Source organism: Procambarus clarkii, chromosome 72 (genome assembly GCF_040958095.1).
Source record: "Procambarus clarkii isolate CNS0578487 chromosome 72, FALCON_Pclarkii_2.0, whole genome shotgun sequence".
Lineage (NCBI taxonomy): Eukaryota > Metazoa > Arthropoda > Malacostraca > Decapoda > Cambaridae > Procambarus > Procambarus clarkii.
In genome coordinates this window covers 2,630,260-2,647,864 of record NC_091221.1, presented here as the reverse complement: position 1 = coordinate 2,647,864, position 17,605 = coordinate 2,630,260, and the positions used below count along the sequence as shown (strand labels likewise).

The 17,605-nt window shown below is 40.8% G+C and overlaps 1 protein-coding gene across 3 annotated transcripts in view; it reads right to left on the bottom strand.

Annotated features, from left to right (window-relative positions):
- The window catches only part of ida (anaphase promoting complex subunit 5 ida), a 149,585-nt gene that overhangs the window by 58,164 nt on the left and 73,816 nt on the right, over positions 1-17,605 (bottom strand). For all 3 annotated transcript variants that reach the window (XM_045767699.2, XM_045767701.2, XM_045767700.2), the window contains 2 exons: positions 10,291-10,465; positions 6,507-6,688 (listed from right to left, as the gene is read on the bottom strand). In XM_045767699.2, the coding sequence (XP_045623655.1) occupies positions 6,507-6,688; positions 10,291-10,465 (357 nt within the window). The remainder of the gene's footprint in view (positions 1-6,506; positions 6,689-10,290; positions 10,466-17,605) is intronic.

The following is a 17,605-nucleotide window of genomic DNA, read 5'->3' as shown; positions in this document are numbered from 1 at the left end:
TTCAAGCTCACCCTTGTCCAATAAATCTTTTGACTGTCAATGCCATCTGTTGAGCGCACCCGAATCCATTTTCTGTTCCCCAGTGGAAGGCTGTGATCTTACTGACACCTGTGCAGTTTCCTTCTTCTTATGGGGGACTGTGTCAAAGGCTTTCCGACAGTCAAAAAAAAAAGCAGTCCGCCCAGCCTTCTCTTTCTTACTCAATCTTCGTCACCTGGTCGTAGAATTCTATTAAGCCTGTAAGGCAAGATTTACCCTCCCTGAACCCATGTTGGCGATTTGTCACAAAGTCCCTTTTCTCCAGATGTGTTACTAGATTTTTCTCACAATCTTCTCCATCACCTTGCATTGTATACAAGTTAAGAACACTGGCCTTGACACACACAGTGTGTGTAATTACCTAAGTGTAATTACCTAAGTGTAGTTACAGGATGAGAGCTACACTCGTGGTGTCCCGTCTTCCCAGCACTCTTTGTCATATAACGCTTTGAAACTACTGACGGTCTTGGCCTCCACCACCTTCTCACTTAACTTGTTCCAACCGTCTACCACTCTATTTGCGAAGGTGAATTTTCTTATATTTCTTCGGCATCTGTGTTTAGCTAGTTTAAATCTATGACCTCTTGTTCTTGAAGTGCCAGGTCTCAGGAAATCTTCCCTGTCGATTTTATCAATTCCTGTTACTATTTTGTATGTAGTGATCATATCACCTCTTTTTCTTCTGTCTTCTAGTTTTGGCATGTTTAATGCTTCCAACCTCTCCTCGTAGCTCTTGCCCTTCAGTTCTGGGAGCCACTTCGTAGCATGTCTTTGCACCTTTTCCAGTTTGTTGATGTGCTTCTTAAGATATGGGCACCACACAACAACTGCATATTCTAGCTTTGGCCTAACAAAAGTCATGAACAATTTCTTTAGTATATCGCCATCCATGTATTTAAATGCAATTCTGAAGTTAGAAAGCATCGCATAGGCTCCTTGCACAATATTCTTTATGTGGTCCTCAGGTGATAGTTTTCTATCTAGAACCACCCCTAGATATCTTTCTTTATCAGAATTCTTTAAAGATTTCTCACATAATATATAGGTTGTATGGGGTCTATGTTCTCCTATTCCACATTCCATAACATGACATTTATTAACATTAAATTCCATTTGCCAGGTGGTGCTCCATATACTTATTTTGTCCAGGTCTTCTTGAAGGGCATGACAATCATCTAAATTTCTTATCCTTCCTATTATCTTAGCATCATCAGCAAACATGTTCATAAAATTCTGTATACCAACTGGTAGATCATTTATGTACACAATAAACATCACTGGTGCAAGAACTGAACCCTGTGGTACTCCACTTGTGACATTTCTCCATTCCGATACATTGCCTCTGATTACTGCCCTCATTTTTCTATCAGTCAGAAAATTTTTCATCCATGATAGAAGCTTACCTGTCACCCCTCCAATATTTTCCAGTTTCCAGAACAACCTCTTATGTGGAACTCTGTCGAAAGCCTTTTTTAGGTCCAGATAGATGCAGTCAATCCAACCATCTCTTTCCTGTAATATCTCTGTGGCTCGATCATAGAAACTGAGTAAATTCGATACACAGGATCTTCCAGATCGAAAACCATACTGTCTGTCTGATATTATATCATTTCTCTCTAGGTGTTCTACCCATTTAGTTTTGATTAGTTTTTCCAATACTTTCACTATTACACTTGTCAATGATACAGGTCTATAATTGAGGGGGTCTTCCCTGCTGCCACTTTTGTAGATTGGAACTATGTTAGCCTGTTTCCACCCGTCTGCTACGATTCCTGTACACAGGGATGCCTGAAAGATCAGGTGAAGTGGAATGCTGAGCTCAGATGCACATTCTCTCAGAACCCATGGTGAAACGCCATCTGGGCCAGCTGCTTTGTTCTTACCGAGCTCCTTGAGCATTTTTTCCACTTCGTCTCTAGACACCTCTATGTGTTCTATGTTGTTCTCTGGAATTCTTATTGTATCTGGTTCCCTAAAGATTTCATTTTGTACAAACACACTTTGGAACTTTTCGTTTAGTGTTTCACACATTTCCTTTTCATTTTCCGTGAATCTGTTTCCCATTTTCAACCTCTGGATATTATCCTTTACCTGCAATTTGTTGTTTATGAATTTGTAGAATAGGCCCGGTTCTGTTTTACATTTATCTGCTATCCCTTTTTCAAAATTTCTTTCTGCCTCTCTCCTTACTGCTGTATAGTTGTTTCTCGCATCTTTGTATCGCTGGTATGTTTGGGGGTTTGGCCTCTTCCTATACTGATTCCATTTTTGTGTCTTTTGGTCTCTTGCCCTCTCACAATTTCTGTTGAACCAATCCTGTTTTCTGGCCCTGCATCTCTGTTTTGGTATGAATGTTTGTGTGCCTTCCTCGTATAGTTTTAAAAATTTGGCATACATTTCATTTACTTCCCTGACTAGCAACAATTCTGTCCAATTACACTCATTAAAAAAAATTTCGAAGTTCCCCATAGTTGCCTCTCCTTAAATCGAGTTTATCAACTGTTTCAATGTCCCCATTTTCTTCTAGATGATATCTTAAAGCATATTTAATGTCTAACAGGACGTGATCACTCTTTCCCAAGGGAGGAAGGTACTGGATGTCAAAAATCTCTTCTTCTTTCCTGGTGAATACTAGATCCAGTACTGATGGTATATCTCCTTCCCTCATTCTTGTGGCTTACTTTATGTGTTGATACAAGAATGTCTCCAGAATGAGGTTTACAAATCTGCATGTCCAAAAGTCCTCCGTTCTTGCTTCATAGGTCTCCCAGTCTATTGCTCTAAAGTTGAAGTCCCCCAGTATCAACAGTCGTGATTTATCTTTATCTGCTTGTACAATAATATCTCTCATGACCATTATGAGGCCCTCTCGTTTGTCATCCAGTTCTTCTTTTGTCCACGTGTTGCTTGCTGGTGGGCTGTAGGCATTTACAATTATCAGGTTATCATCCTGATTCCAGACCTGCAATGCCATTATGTCAATATCTCGAGGGTATTATCTGTGTGTGTGTGTGTGTAATTACCTAAGTGTAATTACCTAAGTGTAGTTACAGGATGAGAGCTACGCTCGTGGTGTCCCGTCTTCCCAGCACTCTTTGTCATATAACGCTTTGAAACTACTGACGGTCTTGGCCTCCACCACCTTCTCACTTAACTTGTTCCAACCGTCTACCACTCTATTTGCGAAGGTGAATTTTCTTATATTTCTTCGGCATCTGTGTTTAGCTAGTTTAAATCTATGACCTCTTGTTCTTGAAGTTCCAGGTCTCAGGAAGTCTTCCCTGTCGATTTTGTCAATTCCTGTTACTATTTTGTATGTAGTGATCATATCACCTCTTTTTCTTCTGTCTTCTAGTTTTGGCATATTTAATGCTTCTAACCTCTCCTCGTAGCTCTTGCCCTTCAGTTCTGGGAGCCACTTAGTAGCATGTCTTTGCACCTTTTCCAGTTTGTTGATGTGCTTCTTAAGATATGGGCACCACACAACAGCTGCATATTCTAGCTTTGGCCTAACAAAAGTCATGAACAATTTCTTTAGTATATCGCCATCCATGTATTTAAATGCAATTCTGAAGTTAGAAAGCATAGCATAGGCTCCTTGCACAATATTCTTTATGTGGTCCTCAGGTGATAGTTTTCTATCTAGAACCACTCCTAGATCTCTTTCTTTATCAGAATTCTTTAAAGATTTCTCACATAATATATAGGTTGTGTGGGGTCTATGTTCTCCTATTCCACATTCCATAACATGACATTTATTAACATTAAATTCCATTTGCCAAGTGGTGCTCCATATACTTATTTTGTCCAGGTCTTTTTGAAGGGCATGACAGTCATCTAAATTTCTTATCCTTCCTATTATCTTAGCATCATCAGCAAACATGTTCATATAATTCTGTATACCAACTGGTAGATCATTTATGTACACAATAAACATCACTGGTGCAAGAACTGAACCCTGTGGTACTCCACTTGTGACATTTCTCCATTCTGATACATTGCCTCTGATTACTGCCCTCATTTTTCTATCAGTCAGAAAATTTTTCATCCATGATAGAAGCTTACCTGTCACCCCTCCAATATTTTCCAGTTTCCAGAACAACCTCTTATGTGGAACTCTGTCGAAAGCCTTTTTTAGGTCCAGATAGATGCAGTCAACCCAACCATCTCTTTCCTGTAATATCTCTGTGGCTCGATCATAGAAACTGAGTAAATTCGATACACAGGATCTTCCAGATCGAAAACCATACTGTCTGTCTGATATTATATCATTTCTCTCTAGGTGTTCTACCCATTTAGTTTTGATTAGTTTTTCCAATACTTTCACTATTACACTTGTTAATGATACAGGTCTATAATTGAGGGGGTCTTCCCTGCTGCCACTTTTGTAGATTGGAACTATGTTAGCCTGTTTCCACCCGTCTGCTACGATTCCTGTACACAGGGATGCCTGAAAGATCAGGTGAAGTGGAATGCTGAGCTCAGATGCACATTCTCTCAGAACCCATGGTGAAACGCCATCTGGGCCAGCTGCTTTGTTCTTACCGAGCTCCTTGAGCATTTTTTCCACTTCGTCTCTAGACACCTCTATGTGTTCTATGTTGTTCTCTGGAATTCTTATTGTATCTGGTTCCCTAAAGATTTCATTTTGTACAAACACACTTTGGAACTTTTCGTTTAGTGTTTCACACATTTCCTTTTCATCTTCCGTGAATCTATTTCCCATTTTCAACCTCTGAATATTATCCTTTACCTGCAATTTGTTGTTTATGAATTTATAGAATAGACCTGGTTCTGTTTTACATTTGTCCGCAATCCCTTTTTCAAAATTTCTTTCTGCCTAATGTGTGTGTGTGTGTGTGTGTGTGTGTGTGTGTGTGTGTGTGTGTGAGTGAGTGAGTGAGTGAGTGAGTGAGTGAGTGAGTGAGTGAGTGAGTGAGTGAGTGAGTGAGTGAGTGAGTGAGTGAGTGAGTGAGTGAGTGAGTGAGTGAGTGAGTGAGTGAGTGAGTGAGTGAGTGAGTGAGTGAGTGAGTGAGTGAGTGAGTGAGGGAGGGAGGGAGGGAGGGAGTGAGGGAGTGAGGGAGTGAGGGAGTGAGGGAGTGAGGGAGTGAGGGAGTGAGGGAGTGAGGGAGTGAGGGAGTGAGGGAGTGAGGGAGTGAGGGAGTGAGGGAGGGAGGGAGGGAGGGAGGGAAGGAGCATGCGCGCGTGCGTGCGTGTGTATGTGTTTGTTTTAGAGAAAAATATATGTAGATATAATAGCGGAAAATAGTTTGTTTAGAAAGGTGGGGTCCAAGAGCTAAAAGCCCGATTCTGCGGGCACAAATAGTAAATAAATAAATACACAAGAGAGCAGCTCGACAAGCACAGTGGTCTAACACCAAAACGTGGCAGACATCAGATGGTAAAAGGATTCCTCAACTCAACAGGCAGAATGATGGAGGTAGTAGGAATAGACATCAGCATTGAAAAAATAGCAAATCACATCCTGAAAAGATGCTCGCTCCAAAATCAGGCACTGAATTTATTGGGAAAGGCTTGATTACTCAAATGACAGCAAGGACAAGGTAAACAGATCTTCCAAAAGCAATGGTTACTAGTTGCCCAGACCATTACGCCAACAGGCAGGCATACCAGGCTCTAGGGAAGATTCGTTGGTAAATTGCATCCCTAATCCAATCCTAATTTAGCTGATGAGGATTAAGTTTGAACCACTTAAGCAACCCAAGTGCATCCCCTCAGAAGAAACATGAGGTACCAAAATGTCCAAGAATCATGGCAAGGCACTATGGATACACAAGCACTCGGTTAACTATGTCAACTCAACTCAACTCAACATAGGTTTTGCTATGGAGAGTAATTACCATGCTCTATCTGGAGGAGAAACGTGTACTTAGAACATATATCTCTGGTGGAGCAAGGGAAACATGCTGGCTACCAGGAAAGATTACTCAGGTACACAGCCTGAGTAAAGTAACACACAAGGAACATATGATGTTGGAACTAAAATGAAACAAATGGAACAAAAGCAAAGCAATGACTTCATTGTACAGCTACTCCAGAGAGAGCCTACACCACTTAGCTGAAAGCAGCAGCAGCTTTTGGGTGCAGGCAGAGGGCGGCAACTATGTCCACACCAGGCGAGCGCAGTGTGCTTTTGGACAGTATCCCCAGTGACTTGGGCGGCCTTATGGTGGCCTTGTTTTCCTCAGGATTAATTTTTTCTTTCAGCAACAGCTTGTTTTGTTTTGCTTAATTTTTCTAGTGTTTTTCTTTGGTTTTAGATAGAACTCTGATTCCCAAGCTCCCTTAGCCCAGTAAAAGAGCCACATTATAGTTCTGGCTCCCGACAGCCTATCGTGGGTCTCGAGAGGTGCCGTGCAATTCATAAGGCTTGACTACATTAGTGCATAAACTGTGAAGCTACTGAGGGCAACCTCCCAGAAAAAAAACACAATAACTGTACATACTTGTGTCCAAACTGTGCATGAAGAGCAGCAAGATTTAATGCAGCATATCTAAACCCTCTGCCTTGGTCTTCCATCCTGGTAGAATCTCGTGGTATTAGGTGACCGTCATAGGTACGCAAGAGGCTATGCACAGCTCCAGAAAATTCCTTTACACGGATACAGTTTAAATAACTGAGGTAATGCTGAAAAAAAAGAGAGAGAGTTTAACTGAAATCTGTTTTTATGGAGGAAAAAATGAAGTAGAGTGTAATGAAATGCCCCTTTCTAGGTAACACCTCAGTATATCCCTTCAACTTGAATCACCACTTTCCCAGCTCAATTATCATGTTTAAAATTGTCTCCCTTCCAGTACCAATTCAGACCATTATCATCTACCACTTAAAACCTTGAGAAATAACCCACTTTACTGCAGTAGCTAAAGCTGCCACCTCTGTCCTAGAGAAATGCACTCCATCCCATGCATACATGTCACATCTGTCATAGAAGAAATCCCAGCTGTCAATAAATGATGATGCATTGGCCTTGTAATATAAAGTCAGCCAGTAGTTAATACTAATTGTGCTAGATAGCCATTCATTGCAGTTTTTGTCAGAATGCCGGTCGGCCGAGCGGACAGCACGCTGGACTTGTGATCCTGTGGTCCCGGGTTCAATCCCGGGCGCCGGCGAGAAACAATGGGCAAAAGTTTCTTACACCCTATGCCCCTGTTACCTAGCAGTAAAATAGGTACCTGGGTGTTAGTCAGCTGTCACGAGCTGCTTTCTGGGGGTGGAGGCCTGGTCGAGGACCGGGCCGCGGGGACACTAAAGTCCCGAAATCATCTCAAGATAACCTCAAGAATTGCCACATATTACTGGGATCCCTCTCTTGGACCTATTTTTACCCATGGCCACACTATACTGTATTTAGCAAGTATTCCTCACACCTTATATTTTCCAACATCAATATCTCCTGTATTGAGCCAGTTAATAGTTTTGTTGTCATTACCTCTCAAGATGTCCATCCTAACACCATCATCATCCATACCAGCCTCAAGATCTCCATCCTAACACCACCATCATCCATACTGGCCTCAAGATCTCCATCCTAACACCAACATCATCCATAGTGGCCTCAAGATCTCCATCCTAACACCAACATCATCCATACTGGCCTCAAGATCTCCATCCTAACACCAACATCACCCATACCAGCCTCAAGATCTCCATCCTAACACCAACATCATCCATACTGGCCTCAAGATCTCCATCCTAACACCAACATCATCCATACTGGCCTCAAGATCTCCATCCTAACACCAACATCACCCATACCAGCCTCAAGATCTCCATCCTAACACCACCATCATCCATACCAGCCTCAAGATCTCCATCCTAACACCAACATCATCCATACCGGCCTCAAGATCTCCATCCTAACACCAACATCATCCATACTGGCCTCAAGATCTCCATCCTAACACCAACATCATCCATACTGGCCTCAAGATCTCCATCCTAACACCAACATCACTCATACCAGCCTCAAGATCTCCATCCTAACACCAACATCATCCATACCAGCCTCAAGATCTCCATCCTAACACCAACATCATCCATACTGGCCTCAAGATCTCCATCCTAACACCAACATCATCCATACTGGCCTCAAGATCTCCATCCTAACACCAACATCACCCATACCAGCCTCAAGATCTCCATCCTAACACCAACATCATCCATACCAGCCTCAAGATCTCCATCCTAACACCAACATCATCCATACTGGCCTCAAGATCTCCATCCTAACACCAACATCACCCATACCAGCCTCAAGATCTCCATCTTAACACCAACATCATCCATACTGGCCTCAAGATCTCCATGCTAACACCAACATCACCCATACCAGCCTCAAGATCTCCATCCTAACACCAACATCATCCATGCCAGCCTCAAGGAAAATCATCACTATTCTATTTTTCCTGTCTTTCTTGCAAAATACCTAGTCCATGTACCTATTGTTAGTCACTAACAATAAACTATTCTTACAGTACCTGTAATGTCAATTTTGATATAACACACTTGCTCTTATTCATCTTACCCTGGTTCTTAATGACAATCCTTGCAATATTCATCTTCGAGGGTTATCACAATAAAATACTACGCATCTCATCACATTTCCTTGATTCAATCCTAAGTTTTTTCTGGCTGATGATGGTTCACTGCTTGTTTGCTTTCTTTTTCCTCTGCAGATGATTTTTTGACGTTTTTGAAGTTTGACACTTGCTTCTTCACCAAGTATAGTTCTGCCTTTAACTCATGGCAGTTTCTACAGGTTTCCTGAACGAGACAGTCACAATAAATCAAACACCAGTAAAACCAAGTAACAGATTTAGATTCCTGACGATTTGGGACCATCAGAGACAAAACTGAAATGCAACTAAATTGCCAAACTAGGAGAGGGGGAAGTGCCATCCTTATCACAACAAATTCCTATAATGTCAAATTTATATGATGCAGCTGCAGAGACCATAGCCCAGGACCCACAGGGTGGCAGCTGGAAACAAAGCACAAGATGTGCTGGATGCATCCATGAAAAGCGTGCATGATGGAGAAGGAATACATCACAGAAGCACCCTGAAAATCCAGAAGATACAGTGACAATAACAAACAGTGACTGGCCCATCTTTGTTTGTATGTAGATATTGTAAATAAATTAATCCTATTGCAAACAATATCATTCTCTAAACCTTTAAGCTCACTCAGAAGAACAAGACCCAAGATAGCAGAAAGGAGTTGATCATTGTGTTTAGTGATAAGACTTCTCCTCAGAGTTAGGTTAATCACAAAGAAGCACAAGTCTTCATGCTCTGAATTGGCTATTCTCAAGCATTGTTTTTTTATGGTATTGGTAGATGATCTGACTGAGGTACATATTAACCAAGGCCATGATAGTTTCCTGTGGTTGAAGCTTTGTGTTTACTTACATGATATTACTTTCATTTCACCAAGTCTAATCTCTGACTCGGGAAGTGTGAGCCTTGTTCAGTGGAGATAAAAGGACAGATTCAAGCTGACCTTTCTAACATAAGAGTTAGCTTTGAGTAAAAAGCAGTTTACGCAAGCCAAATTATGCATAACTAATACTCTGAACCACAGTTGTGACAGAAGATTTGAGGCCCAAATCAGCCAGACTTTGATGAAGGCCAGATCAGAATTATGGGAGTTGAAGCTCACAAAGGACCTATGTTTAAGTCTGGTGAAGACTTAAACTAATGAAATGAAAAACCAATGAAGTCAATTAAATCGATGTAGAGGATACATCAATCATTTACAGTAGCATCACCTACCTCCTCATTCACTAGCAATTTATCTTCTACCCATCATTAAGCAGAGCAACTCTAGCATTGACTGTAAATTAAATAAGTGTCTGTTCACACATTTTTTTCAAAACAATTATACCCAATTCCCACTGGCTTCTTTGAAGTTATGAGAAATAAAGTTCCGAGTACAGCAATGAACAAAAAACTTGTGAAATTTTTTAGGAATGCATCAATATTTGAAGTTGAGGACCACCTGTACAGTGTTGTACTTATCCAGCATGACAACATGCCCACATACCAGGAAACTATGCATCCTATGCCTGATTTCACAGAGACTGCATTAGAAGGGATTTTTTTTTATATAATTGTTGATGTCCCTTTACTGAGAGAAGTATGCTAGTTTCTCAGTTGGAAATATGTTAAGCTTTCAATAAAGTCATAGTGCTACTTAGTACAAGCCAAAACATGTGACTAACTCACAGCTTCAGCAAGGTCTGGATTTTGTTTCACCAGCTGTCTGATCTTTTCTTGCAAATCTGGTGGAGATAGAGCTGCAGTCTCGGTGAACTGTAGCAATGACGTTTGTTGACTGATGAATAATTCTGCCTGCTGTCTGGTACTGTGTCCTACTTGAGAGCACGAAGAGTCCATATTCCTGGAAAAAAATTTTCTTCATTAAAAAATAAAATACTGTAACCACGCTATTATCTGGGATTCGAACATCCGGAAAACGCCCTTATACGGGCAAAATTGTGACCGGATAAAGTTATCTCAATATCAGGCCAAAATGGCCATGGGAGCCGGATAAAAGATGGTTTAGCCGGATAAAAAATCGGAGCCGGTTAACTTGCTGCCGATGTTACACTATCCAGACAGTCAGCCGGATAATCATTGAATTGTCTGGATATGAAAGCCATGGGTCGGGCCGTACCATATTAATCCCGTCTGGCTGTGGTTCGAGACGCATGGTGGAGGAGGGGGTGGGTGATGTTGGTGTTGGGAGGGTGGGAGGGGTGCGTCGGGAGGGGACCACCTGGGTACAGGAATTACCATTAATTTTAGAACAATTCATCATAGCCAAAAACAAATGAAATAAGTACTAGTAATTATGTAATAACAAATATATAAGTTTCCTAAAAACAATGTGCACAGGCTGAAGTTTCCTTCAAAAATATTGTGAGTTTTTTCCTCCTGGCGGCCTACGTAATGTGCTATAGCTACCCCAAGTGGACCCGTCTATCATTGGTAAACCCCTGTGCTTCCGTCCCTCGTGTTATAACACAGTGCTGTGCCATTAGTGAAATAGTTTTTTAAATACCTTTTTATTTTCATAGTAACTTTGACCATTTTTGGCCAAGACTGTCTGGTAGCAGCATGAATTGTTCTGGAGGTGTTAAGAGAAAGAAGGTTGTCATAGCATTTAAAGACAAGTTACGTGTTATACACCTCAACCAGTGAGGCGTCACAGACAAGCCAAATGGCTTCAACACAGGCAAGCCAAGCGCCTTCAACAAGTGAGGCGTAAGCAAGCGCCTTCAACAAGTGAGGCTTCACAGGCAAGCCAAGCGCCTTCAACAAGTGAGGTGCAAGCAAGCGCCTTCAACAAGTGAGGCCTCACAGGCAACCCAAATGCCTTCAACCAGTGAGGCTTCAGCAGCTGACAGTCAAAACTAACTTTCCTTAATAAACTGTACAGTAATTTTAAGTGTTAATTTTAGTGTTGTGTTAGTATAGGTTACGTAAATTGTTAAGAATTTTTAACTTCAAGATGTGTGGCATCAATCAAGAAGACGAACACCAACAAGGTAAGTTGAGGTTTCTAGTTAAATATTTAATAATTATATGTGGCAAGGCAATTCAAATTATGTTGTTTGAAGTATAAAAATAGTTGGAAATGGTCACTTTTGGACTCGTAGGTGAAAAAGTACCATTATCCGGAACACGTGATAATCCGGCTGGGGTCCTTCCCATATAGACCGGATGATCGAGTGGAGACAGTACATATAAATCTTAAAACACCAGCGTTGAATGTAATGAAACCCCATTTTCTGGGCGAGACCCAGAGGCTTCCCGGAGCTATACAGGCTGATACGGATATATTAGACTTTGGCATCAGTCAATGTGAAAGGAGTTCAGAGGCCTACCGGGGACCACAAGCCAGAACCTGGCTCCCTCAGAGAGGCATGAGGAGCAATGGCCTTTAGAACTGCACATGTGATTTGGAAAATTATATGTCTGCCATTGACTGGGTCAGGCACCCAAAAAGAAAAGCATCTCAAAACAAACCTCTATTCTGGTTAAAACTACTACTGAAAGCTAAAGGAGTGGACAGAACTCTCCAAAAGAAAACGAGCAAACGAGAATGACATTACACGTGCTGTGGCGCTTGTCTGCGTAGCTCCCCCCCTCCCAAGGAGGGGGAAGGGAGAGCCCCAGACCCCTCGTGCCAGCTATCCCCACCTTGGTTCCGAGGCTGGATGTCAAAACACGCGAAAAACACCTCCAACCAGGGGGAGGGAGGGTTGCCGGGGAGCCTCTGGGTCTCACCCAGAAAATGACGTTTCATTATATTCAACACTGGTTTTCTGGGGGAGATCCCCTTCGGCTCCCTGGAGCTACTTCACCAAAGAGAAGAAAAAGAGGGGCACACCCGGGAGGCATATGCCATGCGCAACTCAAATCAAAAGCAAGACAACCAACGGCAACAAAGGACCCAACAAATGATTAGGGAAACCCGAACCCAGGCACAGGGAAGAGGGGAAACTGGGGCAACCCAAAGTGCGACCACAGGCATAGAAGCCGAGGTGTACAAACAACGGCAGAGAGTTGTTGGCACGTTTTGCCTGCATACCACTAGGTCCTGGTTGTGGCTCACTGCTTGATTTTCTCACAACGAAACGATCCATTGAAGATTGTTTTTTCCCTTCTTTGCAACACTTGTCTGTAGTGAGGCATTACACTGTCATTTAAAAGCAGTCTCCGTGGTGTAGTGGTAAGACACTCGCCTGGCGTTCCACGAGCGCTATGTCATGGGTTCGTATCCTGGCCGGGGAGGATTTACTGGGCGCAATTCCTTAACTGTAGCCTCTGTTTAACGCAACAGTAAAATGCGTACTTGGATGAAAAAACGATTCTTCGCGGCAGGGGATCGTATTCCAGGGACCATAGGATTAAGGACTTGCCCGAAACGCTACGCGTACTAGTGGCTGTACAAGAATGTAACAACTCTTGTATATATCTCAAAAAAAAAAAAAAGGTCAATGCAATGGCCTTCTACAGCTTTATCTGGGTGAGTTTTTTCAACAAAACTTTGCAGTTTTTCCCATACTTCACACATTTTCTTAATTTTCTTATTTTTCTTAATGCAGGTGGCACCGGCACTGGCACTGCAGCAGAAAATTTGTGTTAATTTCGTCTCCACCCAACACTGCATGGCCTAACTGCTGCCCAGCAAGAGTTAAGTGCATGGAGATTGAATATGCCATAACTCACAGCAAACCTCAACAGTAATCAACCACAATTAATCAATTTTCATTGTGCCTGCCTATCGACGACCCTGCTGCCAAATGTTCACTATACGCCTAACCCCACTACTACTCTCCAAGTACCTACCTCTGGAAACACTACCAAGAATCTATCACCGGAAACATGCCCAAACATAGCAACAAGCAAGTTAGGGGTACCTCTCGCTCTTCATCCATAACTCCATGAGACCTGAATGAAACACTGGCAACCCTGCAGTCCTCCCCGATGTTGGTGAACACAGCATCCGCTCCCCCCTCCTCTCTGCCACCCCCCGCCTTCAACTCAACTCAATACTCAACCTTTAGAATTCATTCAATCTATGGTTCCCTGTTCAAACTTCAAACCATTGAGGAGTAACCCATGGCTGCAGAAACTGCACAACCTTGTGCTCTTGCAATCGGACGCAATTTCGGCCCTCCAAGTCACAGTCACCCAACAACAACTAATTATAGACCGCCTCCTTGAATCATCGATGAATAACAACCAAGAAATTCTCAACTTACAAGCTGTTGCAGATGACGCAATGGATCAAATACACAAGATCAAGACCGAGGAAACCCAATCAGCTCAAAGTGACTTCCTTCAAAAGCTGGAAAAACAAATCAGTCTCCTTCAGATTCACCAGGCAGCTTCTGAAGACGACCTAGAGCAGCAACAACTTCATGACTCCCTGATAATTAGCTCTGCTGATCTACCTGATGAACAACAAGGTGAGAATTGTTGTAATGTAGCCCACGCCCTAATTAATTCAAAGATCAAAGTCAAAGTTGATATCAAATCAGCTGTCAGGCTAGATAAAAACAGTTCCCGTAGCAGTAGGAGAATGCTCATTAAACTTGCAAATCCCACTGTTAAGTTTGACCTCATACAACCAGCTGCTAAGCAAAAAAACCAACTTCTATATAAACGAGTGCCTTACAAAGCAGAGTGGATCCCTCCTCTTCAGGCTGCGTAAAATTCGCAAACTAAACCCTGGTCTTATCAAGCAGTGCTACACTAGGAATGGAACGATCATTGCAAAGAAGCAAAGTGCAGGAAAAAGATTTGAAATAAAGTGTGACCAACAACTACTGGCCTTCTTTAATGATTGTGGTTTATCTGAAAACCTGAACCCACCCAATGAAAATACTAAAAATAACTCTTGAGTGTCAGAGCCCAACCTAACTTAATCTAACCTTGTCCAAGGCGCTGTCTCTGCCTTACCGTTTAACTAATGTTCTCTCATCCATATATGTTCCTAAGTAATCAGTCAAGTCTCCATGCACTTATGTAAGCATCTACCTCAGTATCATTGTAAAATTTTACTCTTAAATCTAATCTTACCCTGTTCTTTTTAAATTTTAAATTTAATTGTATTTTGATTTATGTCATTTATTGAAATTAATTATTGATCTCATTTTGTTTTCTTAAGTTCATACTAATTATAGGTTCAAAACTATGCTAAATAAAATTAATTATCTTTAAGATTATTTTACATTACGATTATCATTTGTCTCATTATTTTTTTGTTATATATTAATTTTGACATTCTCTATTGATTTTTTGCTTTCTCCACCAAATTTCTGTATCCTTCCTGGCTATCTACGGCAATCCTTATTCTACTTCTAATTGTTTCTATTTTTTGTGTACTTGCATTTATTGTTGTGTTTTGCTATAATAATTCTCTAATTACAGCAGATTTAGTATTTATGTAAGCATCTACCTCAGTGTCATAGTAAAACTTTACTCATAAATATAATCTTACTCTTACTCTTATTTGTTAAATTTTAAATTTAATTGTAATTTGATTTATACATCATTTACTGTAATTAATTATTGAGCTCATTTTGTTTTCTTAAGTTCATACTAATAACAGGTTCACAACTAAACCATATAAAATAATTTATCTTTAAGATTATTTTACTTTACGATTATTATTTGTCTTATTATTTTGCTATACTGTATATAAATCTTGTCAGTCTACCGATTTGTTTGTCTTCTCTCTTAACCTAACTTCTGTATCCTTCCTGGCTATCTACGGTGATCTTTACTCTACTTCTAATTGTTTCTATTTTTTGTGTACTTACATTTATTGTTGTGATTTGCTATAATTACTTTCTATTTACAGCAGATTTAGTATTTAACAATTCCTGTAATTGCTTGTCTTATTGTATCGTGACCCCATTGCATCTACATGCATACTGATATTGATCCTGATCGAATTCTTCTGTCTCATATCTACACCAATCAGCACATTGATCATCATTATTGCAGGTCTTGCAATAAGGTCACAGCAAATCTTGCAAAAAACAAACTCCTAAATGGCACCTGCTTATCAGTTTACAACCAAAATGTTAGGTCACTTGGTAAACATTTTGATGATATAAATGCACTACTCACAGCACTAGGTACTAATTTATCATTCATTATTTTAACAGAAACCTGGTTAAGTAAAGACTATACCCAACTCTACAACTTAGCTGGTTATAAAGCCATTCATAACTGCAGGCCTAATAAAAAAGAAGGTGGCACAGCAATATATTACAAAGATACCTTCATCTGCAATAGTGTTATTAGTGATAGAGACGACTATTGTGAATATACCTTTGCCAAGTTCTCCAGTAAATCCATTAAATCCTCCTTGACTATTGGTGGCATCTATAGATTTCCCAATACCAACATAGCTTCATTCTCAGATAACGTAAGGAATCTCATCATAAATAACAATCTCAACAAAAATCACATCATTCTAGGAGGTGATTTCAATATTGACCTGGGTCTACAAAATAACCCTCAAGTTGACTATTTCCGTAACAGCATGAACTCCTGTATGTTAATCCCCACAATCACCAAGCCCACCCGAGTCACTCAAACATCTGCCACTACCTTGGATCACTTATGGACTGATATAACAGCTCCCCTTACATCTGGTATAATCGATGACAGAACAACTGACCACTATCCTACCTTCCTCATAGCAAACATGGACATAACACTACCAGAAAGCAAGAAACTCTCATTCAGGCTACACAGTGAATCAGCTGTAGGCAATCGCGCATATGCACTTCACAATATTAACTGGGAATCTGAATTCAATAATACACAGGATATAAACTCATTAACTAACCTCTTTCTCTCCAAAACTCTAAGCCTCTACAACACTCACTGTCCCCTGCTTACCAAACAAGTAACTAACAAAAGAATAAACAATCCGTGGCTCACAAGTGGCATACTCAAATCAATCAATCAAAAAACATGAATATGAAAAGAAATTTAGGATTGGCTTAGTTACAAAGTAGTTAAAAGGTACTCATCAGTGCTTACCAGTATCATGAGAAAAGCTAAACTTTCATATTATGAGACTAGATTCAAAGAAGCAAAAGGCAACATGAAAAGCACATGAAAAACCATCTCTGATATCCTAGGAACTAAACAACACTCCTACAACCAGATAACACTCTCTAAGGATAGCTATACACCGTCAACTGATTTAGAAATGGCAAATGAATTTAATAGCTTCTTTTCATCGGTTGGTGCTAACCTTGCCAGTAAAATCCCACAGACTCAGACACATATCAACACATCTCTCTCAGGCAGCTATCCAAACTATCTTCTCCTTTCACTAGTCAGCTCGACAGATGTTGTGTCCATCATACACTCACTAAAAACCAAAGGTGGGAACATCAGTGAAATCCCATCCATTGTATACAAGAGCACCTCCCATGCCCTTGGGCCACCCATAGCTCTGCTGTTCAACAAATCCCTAGAGTGTCATACCTTCCATGATATCCTTAAAAAAGCAAGAGTAACGCAAGTTCATAAAGGAGGCAATCCGGCAGACAAACAATTATAGACCAATATCAAACCTACCCATACTATCAAAAATATTTGAAAAAATTATCTACAAACAGCTCTACTCCACCTCGTAAAATTCGAAATACTTAGCCCCTGTCAGTTTGGCTTCCGCTCCCAAAAAGAGTGCCAACGATGCAATTATTAGTCTCCTTGATAAAATTTACTCGGCCCTTGAAAAAATGAGTTTCCGATTGGACTCTTCATTGACCTGAGAAAGACCTTTGATACTGTTAATCATAACTACCTCTTACGTAAACTCCCTCATTATGGAATCCGAGGCCATGCCCTGTACTATATCCAATCCTATCTTAGTGATAGACACCAATGTGTAGCCATCAATGATATAACCTCTCCCACTCTACCAATAACCGTTGGAGTGCCACAGGGCAACATCTTGGGACCTCTCCTATTTCTTATATACAGTACATCAATGATC